The sequence below is a fragment of the Sapajus apella genome, unplaced genomic scaffold (genome assembly GCF_009761245.1).
Source record: "Sapajus apella isolate SASKATOON/1434 unplaced genomic scaffold, GSC_monkey_1.0 scaffold4, whole genome shotgun sequence".
Taxonomy (NCBI): domain Eukaryota; kingdom Metazoa; phylum Chordata; class Mammalia; order Primates; family Cebidae; genus Sapajus; species Sapajus apella.
The window spans coordinates 57,892,181-57,912,290 of NW_022436944.1; the positions used below are offsets into that span (position 1 = coordinate 57,892,181).

Here is a 20,110-nt window from a genome sequence, read left to right on the forward strand (position 1 = left end):
AGGGGGAGCAAAGCCTCAGTAAATCTCTATCCTTGAGGCATGTGAGATGTATCAGCCACTGCGCCTTGTAATTATACAAATGGAAAATCTTACGAAATGATCAAATATATATCTGATGAACTGGCCTGGTCTTTGTGATTGTGGCTGGGAATAGCCCAAGAGTTAATGGAAGATCATGGTTGTTATTACAATCCCTATGTCCTGTGTTGTCATAGGGAGTCTTTGCTTTCCTGCATCTCAAAATCTGCAACATGCCTTTGGCCTAAATAAACTCCTCTGACAATTCTTACTCCATTCAACCCATATAATTTATCTTTTGGGGCTTAACTCCTATTTTATATCTTGTTATTAAGTACCATCATCTAGTAGGTACTTAATAACATTTGCAGGATGCGTGAAAGGAACTACTGGCCATACCTTATCTATGAATCATCATTCTCATGATTATACTTTTCCTTCTGATTATATGAACTATGGAGTTCTGGCCCCACGGTAATGTAAAAACTCTCCTTCTTAACATCTGATTATGAAATGTGAACGGACTCCGGAATGTATTCAAAAGCTGCCTTTTTGGCTACACAACAGAAAGGTCTAGCCATTTCAGCCTCAGAAAAGAGTGTTTGTCCCATATAAACGGGGCAGGCACCATTGAGTTCTACAACATGAGATGCGAGGGCTATAGAAAGCATTCACTTTCTTCCCTTCCCACCAATTTTACGAGCGAGGGAATTGGAGTTAAGAGGAGAAAGACTGACCCTGGTCAGCCAGGCAATCAGTGGAAGAGTTAGGATTCCAACCGGCATTTCCAGATGTGAGAGCAGTGCTGTTTCCTGCTCCACCCAGGCTCAATCTCAAACTGAAAAATATCAAAATCCCATAAAGTGAAAGGTAAGTGATTCATGATACATGTCAGTATCATAGAAATAAGAGAAAAATAAAACGATGCTTTAAGGTATAACATCTGGACATACCTTTAAAAATATTAATTTTAATGGATATCTCAAAGGCTTTTCATGACATAGGCCACAGGTGTGACCCTGAGTCACAGAAGGTGTCCGACAGCTCTCAACATGCAATCATGCAAAATCCTAAATAACATTGCCAATCTCTATGTGGTGCTTCACAGAGGACTACTTTGGACCTTCAGCAATGTTCCTGTTCTGTATCTTTGGAAGTTCTGGTCCTGAGAAGTTTGTCTCAGTAAATATAATCTCTGATCACAACCAAAATAAAAGGACCAGGGATATTTTCTATAGAGTAAGAGAACCCATCATCTGATGTTGAAATGCAGAAGGGAGATCACAGTGGAAGTGCTCGTGGCTTCTGACTCCTTTTTGTGTTTCTGACTCCTTTTGTATATGGGGGCTTTTTCAAAGGTGGCTACCAGCTGCATTCCCTGCCCAGTTTTGACATTGTGACCAGTGGCATGCATTGGTGAGGCTGTAGCTGGCTGTGATCTGTGGTGGGAAAGAGTTAACACAGAGCAGAAGCACACATCAGAACTGTACATGTCCAGGCTGGAGTGTCCTCACGAGGGTCCAGGGGCAGTCACCTCCTTACTGGTGGCTTTGTCTTCATTTTGCATTGAGCTAGATGTGCTCATGTTGATTCTGTCACTAAGGCCTCTAGTGACACTCTCATAGGATGGTGGGAAAGATGTGGCAGATGCAGTTTCAGATTTGTCTGGGAGGACACAGTTTTCATTTGCCATGAAAGCAACAAAGCCTTCATCTGGGAGTGACGCAGCCTCCTCCTCAGCTCTGGGCACATGTGGGGTGTTGGAGAGTGCCATGGAGCGGTGCAGCACATAGCTCCGATAGGCCTTTTGAATGACAGTGGCCGAAAGGTCTTCTTGCTTCCATCGGAGAGTAGTTGCTATTGGTTCATAGGATGATTTTGAAAGATTAGTTGCCATAAACTTCTCCTCCATATTTGCCTTCAGAGAATCCAGCTCTCCGGATTCTCCTAGGACATTCTTGGTGAAAGCAAAAAGGATGTCCAAGCAGTGGATCTTATCTCCAGGGACCAAAGGCAGGTCCATCTGGCTCAGTATGTTTCGATTGGGTTTTGGGATTCTCAGGGGGCCAGAGAGCGTGTCTGCAAAGTCTGAGAGAGCCGAAAAGGTAATAAACTGAGTGGCCTCTGGGTCGAACTTCTCCCAGGTCTCATAGAACATGTCAAAGTCGTCCTCACTCAGGGGCTCAGTGCTCTCCTCCGTGGCCACATTGAAGTTCTCCAGAATCACTGCAATGTACATGTTGACCACGATGAGGAAGGAGATGATGATGTAGGTGGTGAAGAAGATGATGCCCACGGCTGGGCTCCCGCAGTCCCCCCGAGAGCCATTGCTGTTGGGCAGATTGGGGTCGCAGTAGGGGGGCCCCGTGTTGAGGATGGGGCTGAGGAGGCCATCCCAGCCGGCTGACGTGGTGATCTGGAAGAGGCACAGCATGCTGTTGGCGAAGGTCTGGAAGTTGAACATGTCGTCGATGCCGGCCTCCCACCTCACATGGGGAAAGCTGGACATGCCGAAGATGGAGTAGATGAACATGACAAGGAAGAGCAGCAGCCCGATGTTGAAGAGGGCAGGCAGGGACATCATAAGGGCAAAGAGCAGCGTGCGGATCCCTTTGGCAGCTCGGATCAGTCTGAGGATGCGGCCGATTCGGGCCAAGCGGATGACTCGGAAGAGCGTCGGGGAGAAGTAACTCTGCAGTGACTTAAGAATTGCAGAGAAAACCAGGCCTTTAAAAGAAGAGGAAATGATCTAATTAGCATCTCCAGCCATGAGTCCTGATAAAGTTGGCCATGATGGCACTCTGCTCGGCGTGGTACGGACTGCCACTTGGGCATCCGTATATGAGGACTCTGGGCCCTCACAGCCTGGCATGGCAGGTAGCACAAAGTAGGAGCTCAGTAACTGTCCATTGCATAAGTCCTCTCTTCCCCATCAGTCTTACCCTTCCTACCATGTAATCTTTGCCTCCACCCAGAATATCCTCTTGGTCACCCTCCACAGTCAAAACCTTGTCTTCTGCAGCCAAGTTCAGCCGGAAGTGATTACAGTTTATTCCACAGGCCCACAGTCTTTGGCCTGTTTTCGCCTATGACTCAGACCCTGCTCCTCCCTGAGATTGCAGCCTTTGGGTCATGCCCTTTCCTGCACCCTGGTCCTGTGCTCTGGGAAGGCCGGGACCCCCTATGATTCCTCTCCCTACCTCCTACTGTGAAGACTGACTCTGTTTCTGGCACCCAGGCCTGTGGGTAATTGTACAGAGCCTGGTGTTAATTACAAGGGGGCCTCAGGAGTCATGCAACTTGATGACCGCCAAAGCAGAATGTCTTTGAATGACCAGCTGTCTGCACAATGGTTTAATTTGTTTCTTTCAGTTCCAGCTGTGTTTGAACTTTATGTTAGGGCCTGGAGGTAGGTTTTTCGGGGGAGCTCAGTTTCTGTCCCCGACTCCAACTATGAACAAAGTTGGAAATATAAAGAACGTGTATGTCCCTCGATATGATATCTAGCTTGAAGATTTTTGAAGCTTGGTCTTGGGGACCTGGGGAGTCCTATTGGTACCAAAGGCCTCCACCAAAGATGAGACAAGGCCTTTGGGTATGAGAGGGTTCAACATCTCGCAGGAAGAATGACGAGGGGTGCAGCAGCAAGCTCTCACTCCCTGCTGGGTTCCCTGGGCCCGCTCCCCTACCTGCCCTTTGCCATCGTGCACATAGGTCATAATATTGTGCTGGAAAGAAGAAGAAAGTAGAAGGAGACTTGGGAAATAATTATAATTTTGGATCATAAAATCTTTGTGGAAGACCTGTGAAATTCCAGTTTATCTAGGACATGTTCCCACAATGTAGGGTATATTATTTGTCTATATACTCTGGTAAAATTTTCTGTCAGACAACTAGTCTACAGTATATTTTAATTTGCTCCAGGATCTTATTTTAAGGGATAATGAGTCCTCATACTTGTAACAATTAAATACTCATCACCTCTTGCTGGTGGGAGGGAAGAAAGGGAGGTAAGGAGAGAGGGCAGAAAGATTGATATGTGGGTTTTTCTGCTTATTTTCCAGCTCTATAAGGGATTCCTACCCCAGCAGATGGTGCTACCCTGTAAGTTACGGGAACTGGTAGTTAAGGTAACCCCATCACATAACTAAGCACTTGGCTATGTTTTATTTCTATATAAATGATACATAGGCAAGCTCCCTCCTTTAATATAAAATCAAAATTGGAATCTTGGAATCTCTCACTTTGGAAGACAAAACAAAACAAAAATGAAAACAACCAACCAACCAAAACTCCTATTGTGCTAAGTGAGATAAGCCAGGCACAGAAGGACAAAAGCCACATGATTCCATTTATATAAGGAATCTAAAATAGACTCAGGGAAGCAGAGACTAGATGGTGGCTTCCAGGAGCTGGGAGGAGGAGACGTGGTGGAGGTACTTGTCAAAGTGTACAAACTTTCAGTTATGTGACATGAGTAAATCCTAGAGCTCTACTTACAGCATAGTGCCTATAGTCAGCAATACTGTGTTGTCTACCTAAAAATTTGCTGAGAGAATAAACCTGAAGTGTTCTTAGCATCCAATAAATAAATAAATAAGAGGGCAGGAGGAAATATTTGGAGCTGATGGACATGTTTCTGGCATTGATGGTGGTGATGGTTTCATGGGTGTATACTTAAACTCATAAAAAGTTGTGTACATTAAACATGCACGGCTCTTTACATGTCAATCATACCGCAATAAAGTGTCAAAAAATAGAGCAGCAATATCGAAACAAAACAAGAACAGAAACAAACTGAAATCCCCAGAAACACATGCAACCCAAGGCTGTGTTTCTGCACCAAGGTGGGGAGGCTGGTGACATGTTGGCAAGTTGTATTTAGATACCATCAGCTCTTGATAGTAAATCAGTGGGAAATTAAACCCAGGCTATGCCCTGACATAAAAAGTAAGCAGGTCAGGATATAACCAATCAAGACACATTTATAATTCCAGGTGAAGCTGGTGAGCTGTGATTTGGCCGTTATAGAGTCAAACTTCAGCTAAACCACAAGAAGTCCAGGGACAGTCTCTCGGCTGTTGGTGACAGGCAGAAAGTTCATTAGAAGAACAGAGCCTGGTCTAAATTCAGCTTCACCCCTTGGAAACTCTGTGACCTTGCATAATATTCTTGATCTCCAAGTCTCAATTTTAAATGTATAAAATGAGGATAATAACACCTGCTTCACAGGGCTGCTGTGAACATTCATGGAGCCCAGCTCAGTACTCAGAACTTAGTAAGTACTCAATCATGGCACCTCCATTCTCCCATGTTAGCCTCTAAGTCTAGTAATTCTCTCTGAACACCACTGGACCCAAAATACTAGGTCTGTCGTTCAACAGCACCCAGATTGGGCCTTAACAGTATTAATTTCTTGGCATTGATATCTTGACTTTTCCATTACTCATGTTCCCTAACAGAACAGTTGTATAGAGACTTAATTCCAGACTCTAGACTTGAGAATCTCCTTTGAACAATCGCCTCCTGGTCTTTCTTCATTTTGATGGCAATCCACCTCCTTTTCCAGGACATATTTTAAGACTCACCTCACATTACACCACTCACCCCCCTGCTTTCAAGACTGTAAAAATAAGGTCTGCTGGAAACTCCATCATCTTACACTCTGAGGTTCTCAGGAGGAGTGATTATTCCCTGTCAGCCCCTGAGGTTCTGGCCATGAGCTGCACACAGTAGGCGCCTGAAAACACTTCATGTGAGCATGGAGAAGGCCAACAGAACCTCTTCATTTCACTGAGAGAGAAGCCTAAGGCATTTAAAACCTGCTGCTCTTGGAAAGCTGCAAATACAAGCTTCTTCTAACATATAACATGTATTTCAAAAAGTTGGTTGGCTATTTCCTTGGTTTTAAAAGAGTCTCCAAAAGACCCCCAAGCAGAGGTGGGGCTTCCCCACCATGTGGCTGCCCACTTACTCGCAATGGAGAGAACCACGACAATGAAGTCAAACACATTCCAGCCATTGGTGAAGTAGTATTGCCTCAAGGCGAACATCTTCATGACACACTCGCCTGTGAAGACGGCCACAAAGAACTGGTTGATTTTGCCCAGAATTTTTGTCTTTTCTTCACTCTGCCCATCAGTCTCCACCATCATGGTGATCATGTTGAGGCAGATGAGGACCATGATGGTGATGTCAAAAGCTTGTCTGGTCACGATGTCAAAGACAAAACCCTGGAACTTGTTCTGAGAAAACAGGAGAGAGTGGCATCAGGGCCTTTCGGCCAACACAAACCAGGCACCTGTGTTATCCGTAGATGAGTTTTGTCTCCATCACACTCCACATCTGAACAGAAGCCAAATACTAGCCTTACCTCTTCCAAAATTTCACTTTCCGATGACTCTACCTCACTGCCCCAGTTCAAGTCCTTAATACCTCTCCTGGCCACTTGATGTCACCAGGCCGTTCCTTTGTCCTGGTCTGTGCCCTTACCTCTATTTTCAATGCCCTCCCAATCCTCTCTCTTGGCTGTCTAAATTCCAACACTCTTGAGTAATATACCTCTCTTAGTCCCCACGTACTGCATGGAGCTTCCCTTAGTCATGTGACACCACACTTTCCTGTCCCTTCTGGGCTCCCACAGCCTTTTCAACCAGCCTCGAGTTCTAGCATTTCATGTACGCATTTCTTCTTCTCTACTAGACAATGAGCTCTTTGAGGACAAGGGCTGTACCTTCCTCAACTTTGTTTTCCTGTAGTGCCCTGCACATTGCAAGAGTTCAAGAGCTGCTTGAAATATTAATTTGAGCTACTTTGCTGGGAGTAAAGTCAAGTGCAAAGGGGAAATTTATTCTTATAAATGTTCTCTCTTTATTTCTGGTGCTGGGCAAATGCCTAAGCAAATGCAGGTATAGGGCGTGGGGTCAGGTCTTGGTTGTTTACATCTTGGAAGGAGGCAGAGTGGTCTGGATAACCAAGAGATCATTTATGTCTGGTTATTTTTATGGTGCCTTAAAAAGGGTCCTAGTGTGATCCTCTATTCTTTTAGTGCTGTGAACATATTACTGCTCTGTGAGTCCTTAATCCCAACCCCATTCCCTGCTCTTCGACCTTCTCCAGACCTTCTCCTGACCTCTATGGAGCTCACTTGCCTTGGTCAGTACCAATCTCCCCCTTTTCAAAGACTGCCATTCTCCTCTACCCCATGTGCCTCTGGGGTTAGGCCTGGGGTCCTCCTTGTTCACCACTGGCCCTTCAACACCACTGCTCTTCCTGTGTCTTGTAAAACCCCTTCCTGTTTTGAAGCTTTGCCACCTCCTCATTACTGTTGCTTGCCAACACCCTGGTCCCTCTGCCTCATTACTGATGGGTGAGGCTCTTGGCCACATTTGCCCACACTTGGCTATCGTCCTAGGCAACATTAATGTCCATGTGCATTACCCTTAGTCTCTTGGTTTATTGTATAAATCTCTAATGACCCAGTTACTCCTAACTTAAAGCAGAATCTTCCAGAAACTTACATCTCCCTCCAGTTACCACCTTAGATCTCATCCCACCATCAAAGCAAAATTTCTTGAAAGAGTTGTGCACAATCGCTGTCCCTCATTCACTCTTCAGCCCATGTCAACAGAGCTTTTGCCCCTATCCTGACATTGAGATGGTTCTCACTAAGATCATGAATGACTTCCCATAATATTAGATCCAAGGACATTTGTCTGACATTGCCTAGTACCCCCTCCACCTTCAAATGTTTTCCTGGTTTCCACCATGCCTTATGTTTCCACTTCTTTTCTTGCCATTTGTGATGCTGTTTTATATTCAGTCTCCTTTATCCAACTTGTAGACATCAGAGCTCTTCAAGGCTCAGTCTTGAGCATCCTTTGCTCTTCACCTCAGTTTTTTGTCCCTTGACAATTTCTGCAGCCAGGAATTAATATATATGTGTAACTTTTGGCTGTTAGCCTCTGTCACCGGACTGTAATCCATGTAGGAGTGGGAACTTTGTCTATCTTGCTCACTGCTCTAACCCTAGCATGTGCATAGTGCCTGGCTGCAATAGATGCTCTGAAAGTTGGTAAATGAATGGAAGACAGAATGGGCAGCTCTGATTTAACCATAGCTCAAATAAAAATTTAAAGTCACCCTACCGTATTTGTTTAAATTCAATTCCGTAAAAAGGGTACATACTGAATGTATGAGATGTATAGGCCTCTGCATGAGTGGCTATGAGGGAGGAAGAGCGGAACCTGTCAGATCCCTGCCAGGGAGCCCACAAGAGCTGCACAGCAGGCAGAGGGGAAAGTGCTGTGATGAGGCTGGTCCCTGTCTTCTGCTTCACCGTGGGGATGGGTTGCTACCCTGTTAAGTTAGCCCAAAGAATCAGACCCAAGTGGCCCTGGCTCGGGGCACAACTTCTGGCTCACATCTTTCCTGGGGTGGGAAGGGGATTGCTGAGGCACTAATCCCTTCCATTTCATTACTGAAAATGGTGAAAGACTACAGGCCCATTCAGGGTCACATGAATTCTAATTAAACAGAGCAGGCAACAGCATCACTGAGTGGCTGGGTGTCAGGTTTGTCCTGGGTATTCTGACTTCAGGGAATGGAGCAGCTTGCTGGCTGCTCTTGGCTTAGCCCATGGTCAGGGGTCACACCTTTACAGCCCTTGGTGCTCTCAGAGATGATGAAGTGGGTGTTGGTGATGTGATATTCTCTAAAGCTTATTATGTTTCAGTAAAGTAGAGTATGTGAAACCTGCTTTTACTGATGTAGCAGGGAATGTGCTAGAACAAAATTTCCCAGTCTTGTGGCATCCTTAGGCTTTGCTTTGGAAGAAACAAGATTTAGAGCCTGAGCATCATCAGAGGTGAGAGGAGGCATGTGGGGCCCCTATGTGCTCCCAGGTAAGCTCTGTCATGAAATGGCACCATGCCCGGATGGGGCAGCAGTCCTGTGTCAGTGCTTTCCTGGTATGACCAGCTTGACCCCTGGGGCTCCTAAGGGGAGAAGGGGAACATTCCAGGGCCAATAATCTGGCCAAGAGCAAGCTGGGTCTGGGAAGAAGGGTCATAGTTGGGAGGGGGAATTTCTTTTTTCCTTGGGTTTCTTTCTTGGTTCTGGACTTTGAAGATGGAAGATGGTCAGGCTTGTGCCACTGGGCATGTGGGTGTCAAAAGATGTTGCCTGCTGTATGGGTGCTGGTGAGGAGGTAGGATGGGCCAAAGCCTATGGGTCCTGGAGAGCAACCGTCTGCAGTTGCTGATTGGACTCTGCTTTGTGCTGGTTTCTCTGTTGGCATTCTCGCGACTTCAAAGTTTTGTTTAAATGTTCCAGCCTTGCCTCAGCTGTGCTAAATTAGGGACCAAAGAAGAGAGTGTTTACCTTGCTTGGGCCAGAATATTAAGGGGAGAACCATGTTCCTCCATGAAGGCTAGCATAAGGTTGATAGTTAATTGGTAATCCACTCCCCCTTCATTCAAAGGAAGGAGAATCTCAGGAACAGACTTGGTTGTGAGGTTTCACTCCCCCGCCTCCACTGTGAAAGGGGGCGTCTCCAGCAGTACCATCCTCAGAGGATCTTGGTTAATTAGGAGAAATGGTGATTTTGTTGCAGGTCCTCCTGCCTGACCACTGGCTCCATCTCCCATTCCTACTTACTGCCTGGAATTTTAACATTAGCATCATGCCTTTGTAGGCAGATGCCCTCTCCAGGGTCCTTTGTTGAAATATGACTTATCTTGTCCTAAGAATGTTGTATTCCTTGAGAGGAGGAAGCTTTCTTTGGCAGCCTATGAGGTTGGGCGATGAGAAGGAAGAAGCGGGCTGTCAAAGAGCAATTGAGTGGTGTGTGGGGGAACGTGCTAAAAACCTTCATGATTTTGCCAAGGGTTGCCCCAAGCACACAACCTCCTTGGGCATCTGGTTCAAATCTGGATTTGAATTTGCTCCAGCCACCAGTAAAGGCCAGTGTAGACTCAGCTGCTTGCTTCTGAGTAAGTCTTAGGGTCCTCCTCGCATTGCCTGTGACTTGAATATGGTTGGGACTCAGCCCTTCACTTACGTCATATAATTTTGAGTGTGCTCCTGCGCATTGAACTTGTTGATGGAGGGATACCCAATGAGCCTAAGGACTGTTTTTCAGGTCCACTTCAATCCAGTTATCTTAGTCGTATGGCGGATTTAGGAGGAAAGCTCTGTCCCTACAGAGGTCTGAACCTCCTATCACTCCCCACTTCCCCTTGTAACACTTCTCATCAGAATCTAGACTAGTAATAAATTCATGACCACTATTTCGAAATAAAGTGTCAAAAGTCATCCCTTTTTTTCTCTTGTAAATGTTTTTGACTTTGTTCTGACAAAGTTTGAAGTAAATTATGCAAATCTTGTACCCTGATTTAAAAATTCTAATACCTTGGCCAACGAAATGCATGTCTCTAAAATTCATTTAGGGAAAGGCTTGTTCCTTTCTTAAAAGTCTTTGGACTTTTCCCTTGTGTGGGGAAGGGCTAACGAAAGTGTGCCACAAGCAATACCTGTGGTTTTCTTCACAAATACTGCATCTTAGCCACAAAAAGCTTATGTAAAGGGACACAGTGCCAATTCCATTCACTGGAGTGGATGACTCAGAAATTCTTTGAAGAAGATCAGCAATAATTGCTGACACATCAACATCTTCACCCCCAAACCTGTTCATCCATTCCCCCAAAAAGCACTATTTTGGGGCCTCTCAGAGGCTTGATGTTTTCTATCTTCTGGCAGAGGGCTGAGAACTTAGGTGATATTGCATGTGGTATGGGTAGTGGGTTTAGTGGAGGAACACAAAGCCATGTCTCTTGAGATTTTTATGAAAAAGGGAGTGAAACTAGGGTCTGCTCCTAATTTTTGGCCAATCTTTAAACTCCAGAGTGGGTTAACTTTTAGTTCCTATTGGGCCACTCGACCATGACCGTGACTGCATCTTGGGTTCTGGGTGGGGCTGAGCTGTGGCCATTTTCTCTCTGTACCTGTAGGCATGGGGTAGAATATACTGGAGATCAAAACTGTGACCTAGACCATGATGCATAACCACACAAGTTTCATCTCTGGGCTCTGACCACCCTTACTGTCAGTTAGCTTCATCTGCCTCCAATCCTGGGCTCGAAACCTAAAACTGTCAGAGAAACTCAGTGCTTCCCCAAACAGATTCATTTGAAACACCTTAGAAGGTATGTTTACTCCAGAAGACCAGGGTTGCTTCTTTTGAACTTCTCATTCCTTGGGCTTGGGAACCCTCATCACCCTCATCCCAAAGTCAATCCACGTCTTCCCCTCCACGAGCAGCATTCCCTCAAGCTCCTGCCTGGCACAGGCATAGACTGTCATGCTTGAATCACAGACAGGCTGTGCTAGAGGAAAGCTCTGAGGCTTACCAGGGGCCGTGGGATGGGCTTCTGGGGCTTCTTGGAGCCCAGCTTCTTCATGGCATTGTAGTACTTCTTCTGCTCCTCTGTCATGAAGATGTCTTGGCCCCCTAAGTGCAGAGAGGGCCACACTGTTTATTAAAGCAAGAGGAACCCCCCCAGGGATACCAAAATCAGAACAGGCAGGAGAGAAAGGATCACAGCAACCTTCTCCCCTCCTCTGCAGATAGACACACCAAGCCCAGCATCAAGCAGCATCTTGCCATAAGCAGTGTCAGAACAGTGGGACTCCCTGCCTGGGCCTCTAAGGCAAAGCCAGTTTCTGTTCTCCAGGGATCCAGAAATGCTGTCTGGATAGAGGGTGGGGAGGATTGGGAAACTGGACTCAATAAGGTACATGTTCGCTGAAGTCTGAGCCTCGGATCTGGTCTGTCCATTCAGGTGAAAGTCTTTGGGCTTCTAGAGTCACAGCCCCTTCCAGGGAGCAAGGGATTTCCTGAGGACCTTGAAGCAAAGACTCTAGGACAGAAGTCCTCAAATCCGTTCTGGAGAGGAGGAGCTGAGGATAATTACTGCCTTATCCTTGGGTCGTTGGTCTCAGAGGTACCTTTGGTTCACTTGAGGCCCTGCCAGTCACACTGCCCTCTGCTGTACCGTGCCAGAAACTGCCCCACCAAAGATGTCTTCCTCCCTTAGGGTTGGGCATGAGTTTTTCTTTAGGGACTCTTTGATTTTCCTTCATTCAAATTCTCACTTTTAACTTCCTGACATGATTTGAAAGCCACCCATTTCAACAGCATGCTTGTGTAAGTTAGTCCCTGCAAATGCTGGGAAAATGGGTTGAGATCTGTGGAATCTGAGAGGAGGTCTGAGAAGATCTGTGGACACAGAGTGCTTCCTGGGAGGACCATCTTTGTGGGGCAGAGAAGGAAAGAGCAAGGGCAGGGCGTAGGTGAGCTCCGGGTGAGGTCATGCTGAGAATTCTGACCAAGGATTCAACAGTTTATGAGTGACCCCAGCCCTGTCTTTGGCTCATCTCCCTCCATGACTAATATCTCCCTCTGTAATCTGTCTCTAGGCCTCAGTTTCCTCATCCTGTAAAGTGGGAGAAACGATTGCTTGAATAATCTCAAACTTCCCCAGGGTACTCGTCACACTGATCAACACTTCTTGTCGCAGACCTATCCTGCCCTCTTCTTATGCCCAGAACCCTGGGCAAGGATTTCCTGTGAGTGGGATGCCTGCCCCACTAGGTGTATTTTAAATTGTTAATAGTAACAGGTGCTCACTATACGCTTGGTCTTAATCGCAGTGCTCTTTGTTCAGGGTTTTGTTTACCCCGACCACAATCCAGAGAGTAGGTATTATTAGCCCCCATTGAATGAATGAGAAAACTAAGACTCAGAGAGGCTTGAAATATTGCCAGCACGAGCTTTCCACAAGTAGTTGAGTCAGGAATGCAAACCCAGGTTTGCATGTGCTCCGTGACTTACCCATACAGCTCCTTTTCTCTCTGGATCTCAGTTACACAAATCTAAAACAGCGCGTGTCTACTTCAGGGGTGTGGAGGGCGTTAAATGAAAGGATAATATGAAAGTGCTTTATACCTTTATTGCCCTGCTATTTTCTTGTAAACATAAGAGGTTATCTGGAATTCGATCCCTATTCATCAGAGTCGGCACCCTTGGAGCCACAAGCCTTCTTCCTCATCCCAAGGAGGGTTGGGATTTTGCCAGTGCTGGGCCATCGCCTTTCCTGAGGTGTCCTGACTCAGTCCTTTGTGGGGATCAGAGCCCCCAGCAGAGCAGCAAGTTCTGGATCCCTTTCTTTCCTTGTTTGTATTCTCCCAGGGCTTACCTGGAACACATCTAATACACCTGGTTCCAGCTGGGAGGACCGAGATCCCTTTGGGGTGGGGACCCTGGGTGAGGATGTTAGGGGGCATTGCTGGCAGACAGAAATGCTGCTCTTCCAGCAGCAGCAATTAGGGCGCAAGGGTTAGCCCTGATGTTAAAGTGAAGGGCTGTGAGGAGTGTTGGCTTTTGTTGGGAGGCCAGACCTGGCTGAGGAACAGGAAATAGATGGCTTACCACTACAGCAGAAACCAGAAACCCCTGAGCCCCACTTATCTTTTTTTTCTGTTGATTGAAGTTGTCAATTATGACCCCAACAAAGAGATTCAGTGTGAAGAAGCCTCCGAAGATGATGAAGATGACGAAGTACAAATACATGTACACGTTGTCCTCCCACTTGGGCTGCATGTTGACCTGTGACCAGACAAGGTACAGTGGGAAGGAGGGTGGGTGTCAGTTCAGGCACACTCTCAAAGCCAAGCCTGAGACAGGGACCTGGGCGCAGGTGATTTATTTGGGAGGTGATCCAAGGAAACAGGAATGAGGGAGTGGGGGAGAAAAAGCGGGAACGGGAGAAGAGCCGGTGAAGAAGCTGTTGGTAAGTAGGACGTCATTGTGGGCAACTGGATGGCAATCCTGCTGGGTCCTCTGAGTAACTGTGTAGAGCACATGCAGGATTGGATCACCAAGGGACAGGGAAGCTGGGGCATTTGTCTACAGATGCCAAAACTTATTGGTAAGGGTTGCCTCTGGGGACATTACATCCCTGTTCCTTGGGGGAGGAGCTGCTGAACATGCTCCTAAGCCCTGAAGTCTTCAAACAGAATCAGAAGTGCAGCCTGCAGGTGAAATCAGACGTGGGCTAAGGGAAGAGGCAGCAGGAAATCCACAGTGCCTGCCACAGGAGGAAGGGGCCATTCCCCAGCGGTGTCTCCCCAGCCTGGCTTTTTTGATAGTTCCTGAGATTCTACCTCATCCCTTCCGAAGCCCCTTGATTCTAGCCACTCCCCTTGCTGTGCTCCCACCCCTGTCCAGGGAGTGGCTCATGTGAACTCCGTCTTAGAGGTTATCTGATGCTTTCCTCAATGGTGAGCAGAGGCAGGCCTCGAGAAGCCTGGGGAGTGTGCATGAAAGGGAATAGGCTCAGTGGCTGAAACACCCATGGAGAGCCAGCTGGACAGTGCTGCAGGCAGGCAGAACGTGAAGCTGCGGGGTGATCGCCTCTTCCAGCACCAGGGTCATCTCCATTTCATTTCAAAGGCAGACCGATATGGGTAGGACGACGGAGGGTTAGGCTACAGGCACAGTGGGCTGAGACTCACCTCCCGGGAATCGACAGCTGCATACATAATGTCCATCCAGCCTTTAAAGGTTGCCTGGAGACAAGGAGCAGAGGCCACTCAGTGTCTGCCCATTCGTCTACACTGGACCCTTCCCAAGCCATGGTGACCAAGTGAGAGAGGGCAGAGTCCTGAGTCGGAAAAGGCTTGGGCAGAAAGAATAGCAGGGAAGGTTCCCTTGGGTTACTTGACTAATCCCATATGATGATCTAAAGTCATTCCACATATGGCTGTTTAAGGATAGGGTGGCATTAAAGACACAGAGCCTTCCAGAATCTAGTATGAACTGAGGACTGCATGTCTAGGTGTCTGGTTCTAGTGCCAACTGCTACCAGGCTGCTCTGTGCCCTTGCCTAAGTTTTCCCCTCTCAGGGCTGCCATTTTCTCAGCCACTTTCCCACCTCATGCACATGATGCAAGAATGGGACATCTTCCAGATGGAGCAGCTGAGAATAGAAGACCTCCACATTCCTGCCTTCAGCTTTAGCATTCTTGAGGTCTGGAGCCTGAGTGTGCCTTCCAGCATGTTCAGAGCATGAAACACATCTCAGGGCTTGCGCTCCTAGGCCTGTTACAGCACTTGATGAGCTGTTTTGATTCACTTATTCGCCTGTTTCTCTCATGCAGCATCAGTGTCCAAGGCCAGTTCTGGGCTGTATCTCCCGGGGCTGAGTTACCATGCCTGGCATACCAGAGCCACTCAGAGATTATTTGTTGAATACATGCAAGAACAATTGGTGGAATGTGGAAACTCAAGAGTAACTGCATGACAAATGTATAGGTAACTGTACTAACCCTTGAATGAACAGAGGACTGAAGGAACAGGTGGATGTGCAAGGAATAAATGATTGAATGGATGATGAAAGAAAGAAAGATGGTGTGAATGTGTTTGACTGTCATTGTCACTAACTTATTGCAATAGATATAATTAGATATAATTTATTACCATTTAGGAAATGATGTGAAGTTGAAGACTGAACACGCCGCTATGCCTTGTCTATTTTGTACAGGTACTGTGTTTTAAGTCACCACCTTTATACTATTCTATTAGCCCACACTGTGTACTTGCACCACCGTGAGATCATATTCACTAGGAAGGCCCTCTAGCCTCGTGGCGTGGTCTGGAGGAACAGAGAATGACCTTAGTTCACACTGAGTGCTACTCCTTGCAACTTCCCCACATAGCATCTTCTGGCCACCCAGACTCTCCATCTTACTGAGCAGCCAAAGCAAGAGATATGGTTGATGTCATGGTTGACTCACCACCTGCAGAAGTGCAAGGTAACCCATTGCAACATTATCAAAGTTGACTTTCACGTTGACCCAGAAGAAATTGTGGGTGGAATTTTGAATCTCGCACTCAGTCTTGTTATTCACAATTGACAAAGGTACAAGAGAAAACTCTCCATCGGTATAGTTGATGCATCTCCAAAACTTCCCTGCGAAGAGGTTCACACCCATGATGCTGAAGATGAGCCAGAAGATGAGGCAGACGAGGAGGACATTCATGATGGATGGGATGGCACCCACCAGGGCATCCACCACCACCTGGTGAGAGATAGAGAAGGACCTGGAATCTCCCAATGCCCCACCCCCTCTGCCGGATTCTAGCTCTTTCTATACGCATTCAGGCTGCTTCATGAGCCAGTGGCCTTTGGAAGCAGCAAGAGAAGTGGTTAATTAGTGCAGTAATTAAGACTCAGAAGACTGAGAGACACTGTGCAGCTGGAGATGGATTTAGACCTTCTTCCCTAATCCTCATTCAGGGCGGGTTGTGGTGAGGAGATGGGTGGGTTTACAAGCATATCCCGCTCATTTAGAGGTGTGTGTGTGTGTTGTACTTGCACATACAGCCTTCTAGAACCTTGACTTGCTCTTCTTAAATACCACACATAAAGCACAAATGCAATTTAAATACAATTTAAAGTATGCATTGGTCAAGAAATAGTGAAAACCTAAATCCATATTCACAAAATAGCTCATTTGTAAATAAGCAAATGATAATCTATTAGATACAAAATAAGGTAAATTTTAATCTTCAGCTCCTAGTGTTGTAAAGGCGCAAGTTAATTTCAAAAGCCCACTTTCGTTTCTGAAGCCATGATGACTGCTTACAGCCAATGATAGTGGAGCAAAGCAAAATCTTACTTTCTGCTGGGGAGCCTTTTGTACTTATGAAGAAGAGGTGGGTGTCAATCAGCAGTCCCTAAGACAAGGCTCAGGCTGTGAGCATTCTGTCCTGATGGAGGCAGTGAGGGCAAGGTGGAGGCTGACGGTGGTGGATAAGGTGGATGGAAGGGAAAAATCCGAAAACTCTTGATTGCATTAGGTTGGAGAGAAGAGGCATTCCAGTGGGTGGCAGCTGAGGCACTGAGCTGATGAGAAGTATCAGATGAAAGACTCATTTGTCATGGAAAGACGGAGAATTTGAGATGTTCTGGAGATGTTGGCAATAAAAGACAGAGTTGGGGGATTGAGATAATAGACGCTTGTGGAGCTGTGATTCAGGATCATTCAGTAAGAGCAAAGGGAGTGACGTCTGAGTCCTGGTGGCTGTGAAATTTATGGGTGACAAGGGAAAAGGGGGCCACAAAAGGACTTGAAAAAGAACTAAGAGAGTTAGGACTTGCAGCACCATCAAAGTCAGAGCAGGAAGTAAAGACTCAGAACCTACCTTTGGAGGTGGGGCCCAGAGCTCAGGGTTGGTGGGTTGGAGGGTAAAAATGGGGGAGGGTTACCAAAAACTGCAGATCAGGTAAGGTTTTTGTTTGTTTTTTGAGACGGAGTCTTGTTCTGTCACCCAGGCTGGAGTGCAATGACATAATCTCAGCTCACTGCCACCTCCGCCTCCCGGGTTCATGCGATTCTTCTGCCTCAGCCTCTCGAGTAGCTGGGATTACAGGTGCATGCCACCACGGCCGGCTAATTTTCGTACTTTTAGTAGAGACGGGGCTTCGCCATGTTGGCCAGGCTGGTTTTGAACTCCTAACCTCAGGTGATCTGCCAGACTCAGCCTCCCAAAATGCCAGGATTACTGGCATGAGCCGTGGTGCCTGGCCAGATGAGAGAAGTTTTAAGATCAGACTTACCCGCATGCCTTCAAACCGAGACAGAGCCCGCAGCGGCCGCAGAGCACGAAGGGTTCGAAGGGCTTTGATGGGAGCCACTTCAGAATATTCCAGGATCTTCGCTGTGAGACTTGTCAGTGAGATCTGAGTTCAGGACAGAGCAAACACACCATTCTAGGTTCCAGAAGGGTGGTTCTGGTGGAAGGAGATGGGAACTCCCTGCCGGCCTCCCATCAGTACATGGCTAGCTCCCACCTTATTCTGAACTCCAGTGATAGGTCTAGAAAGAGTTCAGTCTTTTCCCTTTTATTAAAAATTTTATTCATCACTCTCTTAACAATCTGAGCGAGAAAAACTCAGTCTCAAACATCACCAACCGTTAGTATGCAGGTAGCCAAGCTCCCAGTGTATTAAATCAACTCATCCTTTCTTCTCTCGGGGCAGCAGTCAGGCCTCAACAACCTTGAATCTGACTAGATATGTCTCTCATAGGGGCCATGCGGAGGATCTGTTCTGAGGAATATAGTAGCCTCAATTATATTTGCTCACAGAAGTGGGGTGGAAAGAAGAGTGGTTTGTGTGGGGTCTTGATATTTTTTGAGCCCTGATATTTTTGTGAACTTGGGTTAATGCCCTCCTAGTCCAGGGTAGTTCTTTGTAAAATGAAAAAGTCAGACTAAGAGAATTCCAAAGTTCTGATAGCTCTGTAGTTCTTCAAAAATTTCTGGTATGGGTCCATGAGATTTTATCGGCTTCAGTAGATATCTGAGATATGTTGATTGACTTGTGAGCCCCTGTTGGTCTGTCAGCTAAGTGGTGGTCCAAAGATGGGAAAGGACAAAAACTGATATAAAAAAAAAGGGTCATCCTTGCTAGGAACTATGAAGGTACCAGGGAGATGTCATGTACATGGGCTTGAGCCTGATGGGGCTATGACCCTGTCCTGTGAGATCTTAGCCACGGCATGGATGGCGGGCTGAATTCAGGCTCAGTTTATCCTGGCAGCTAGGTGGGATGTACACAGGAGCTTGGGAAAAGAAGGGCTTTATACTTGAGTGCCAGAGCCCCAAGCAATGCCTGTTCTTTGGATGAGTGTCTTATTCCACCAGGACAAAGAACTGGAATAGAAAGAACCCCCTTCCTTCATTCATGCAAGGCTCCAGACACCAGCAGATGAAACGCAGCTGCCTTGCTGCCTGAGGGCAAGGTTTGGGGTCAGTGCCACGCTGAATCCTATTCAGTCTTTTGCTCGGCCCCCTGGGAAGTCTGCCTCACATGGATAATCTGCAGCTGCGACAGACAGCTGCTGGTGCCTCTCCAGCAAAGTCCATCCACCCAAGCCCACTTCCATTCCTGCTGCTCAGCCCACCAGCCTCCCGAGTGATCTTCAGGCCCCAGTACTGCATCCAGGCATCTATTCTCCACTAAAAATCTGATTCTGATCATGTCTTTCTCTTACTCCCAAACTTCACTGGTACCTTATCACCCTTAGGATAGATAGTTGAATGGAAGGATGGAAGAAACGAAGAAAGAAAAAAGTATGAAAGCAGGGAAGAGTGGATGGATAGATGAGATGGGGGGACAGGAAAAGGATGGGTGTCTGGGTGAAATGGCTGATGCATGCATGGAAAGATGGGGAGTTGGATAGAACAGATGAATGGAAGAAATTAGTGATGAGTAGAAGGTTGATAGAATGGATGAATGGATGATGAATGAAAGCGAAAGCGATGATGAACAGATAAGTGGAAGAAAGGAAGGATGGATGGATGAAGCAAGAATGGAAAGATGGAAGCATGAGTGGAGAGAAGGATGAATGAGCAGAAGGATGCTTGGATGGAAGATGCATGAATGGGTGAACAGAACATTAGATGACTGGACAGTGGGTAGAAGAATGAATCAAAAGATAGAAAGATATGAGGGTTAAGGATGATGAATAGATGGCAGGAAGTTTAGGATAAATGACTGAGCAGAAGAGAAGAGGGAAAGAAGAATGGGAATGGATGGATGGATGGAAAGAGAGGACTGATGGAGATGTACAGCTGGAAGAAATAAAGATGGATCTTTGGGAGGAAGGAAAAAGGAAGACTGAATGGTTGGGTGGACAAAAGGAGAAACGTATGGAAGGAAGGGTGGATGGTTGGAAGGAAGAATCGGTAGGAGGATGGATGGAATGAGTGCGTGACTGTTTAAGGTGATTAGGACTGAGACTGGTGAGACTGACATCGGCAGGAGTGACCGCACCCCTAACAGGGGTGGGGCACCTGAATACATAATTTTCCTTTCATTTATGGATAATTATTTTATATGCACAGAATTATCGCTCGTGACTCAGGTTTCAGGCCTCACAGCTAATTCCTGTGGTACCGTGGCCTAAAGCTGATAGAGCATTGGCATCAGGGAAGAAGAGAATTGAATGCACAGGCCTGCTGTGG

The 20,110-nt window shown here is 46.7% G+C and overlaps 1 protein-coding gene across 2 annotated transcripts in view; it reads right to left on the minus strand.

The window, feature by feature from the left end:
- Window positions 1-972: 972 nt before the first annotated feature.
- SCN10A (sodium voltage-gated channel alpha subunit 10) overlaps window positions 973-20,110 on the minus strand; it is a 99,360-nt gene continuing 80,222 nt past the window's right edge. For both annotated transcript variants that reach the window (XM_032270683.1, XM_032270674.1), the window contains 7 exons: window positions 17,700-17,822; window positions 15,874-16,158; window positions 14,593-14,646; window positions 13,547-13,684; window positions 11,427-11,531; window positions 5,993-6,263; window positions 973-2,745 (listed from right to left, as the gene is read on the minus strand). In XM_032270683.1, the coding sequence (XP_032126574.1) occupies window positions 1,529-2,745; window positions 5,993-6,263; window positions 11,427-11,531; window positions 13,547-13,684; window positions 14,593-14,646; window positions 15,874-16,158; window positions 17,700-17,822 (2,193 nt within the window). In that variant the 3' untranslated portion in view covers window positions 973-1,528. The remainder of the gene's footprint in view (window positions 2,746-5,992; window positions 6,264-11,426; window positions 11,532-13,546; window positions 13,685-14,592; window positions 14,647-15,873; window positions 16,159-17,699; window positions 17,823-20,110) is intronic.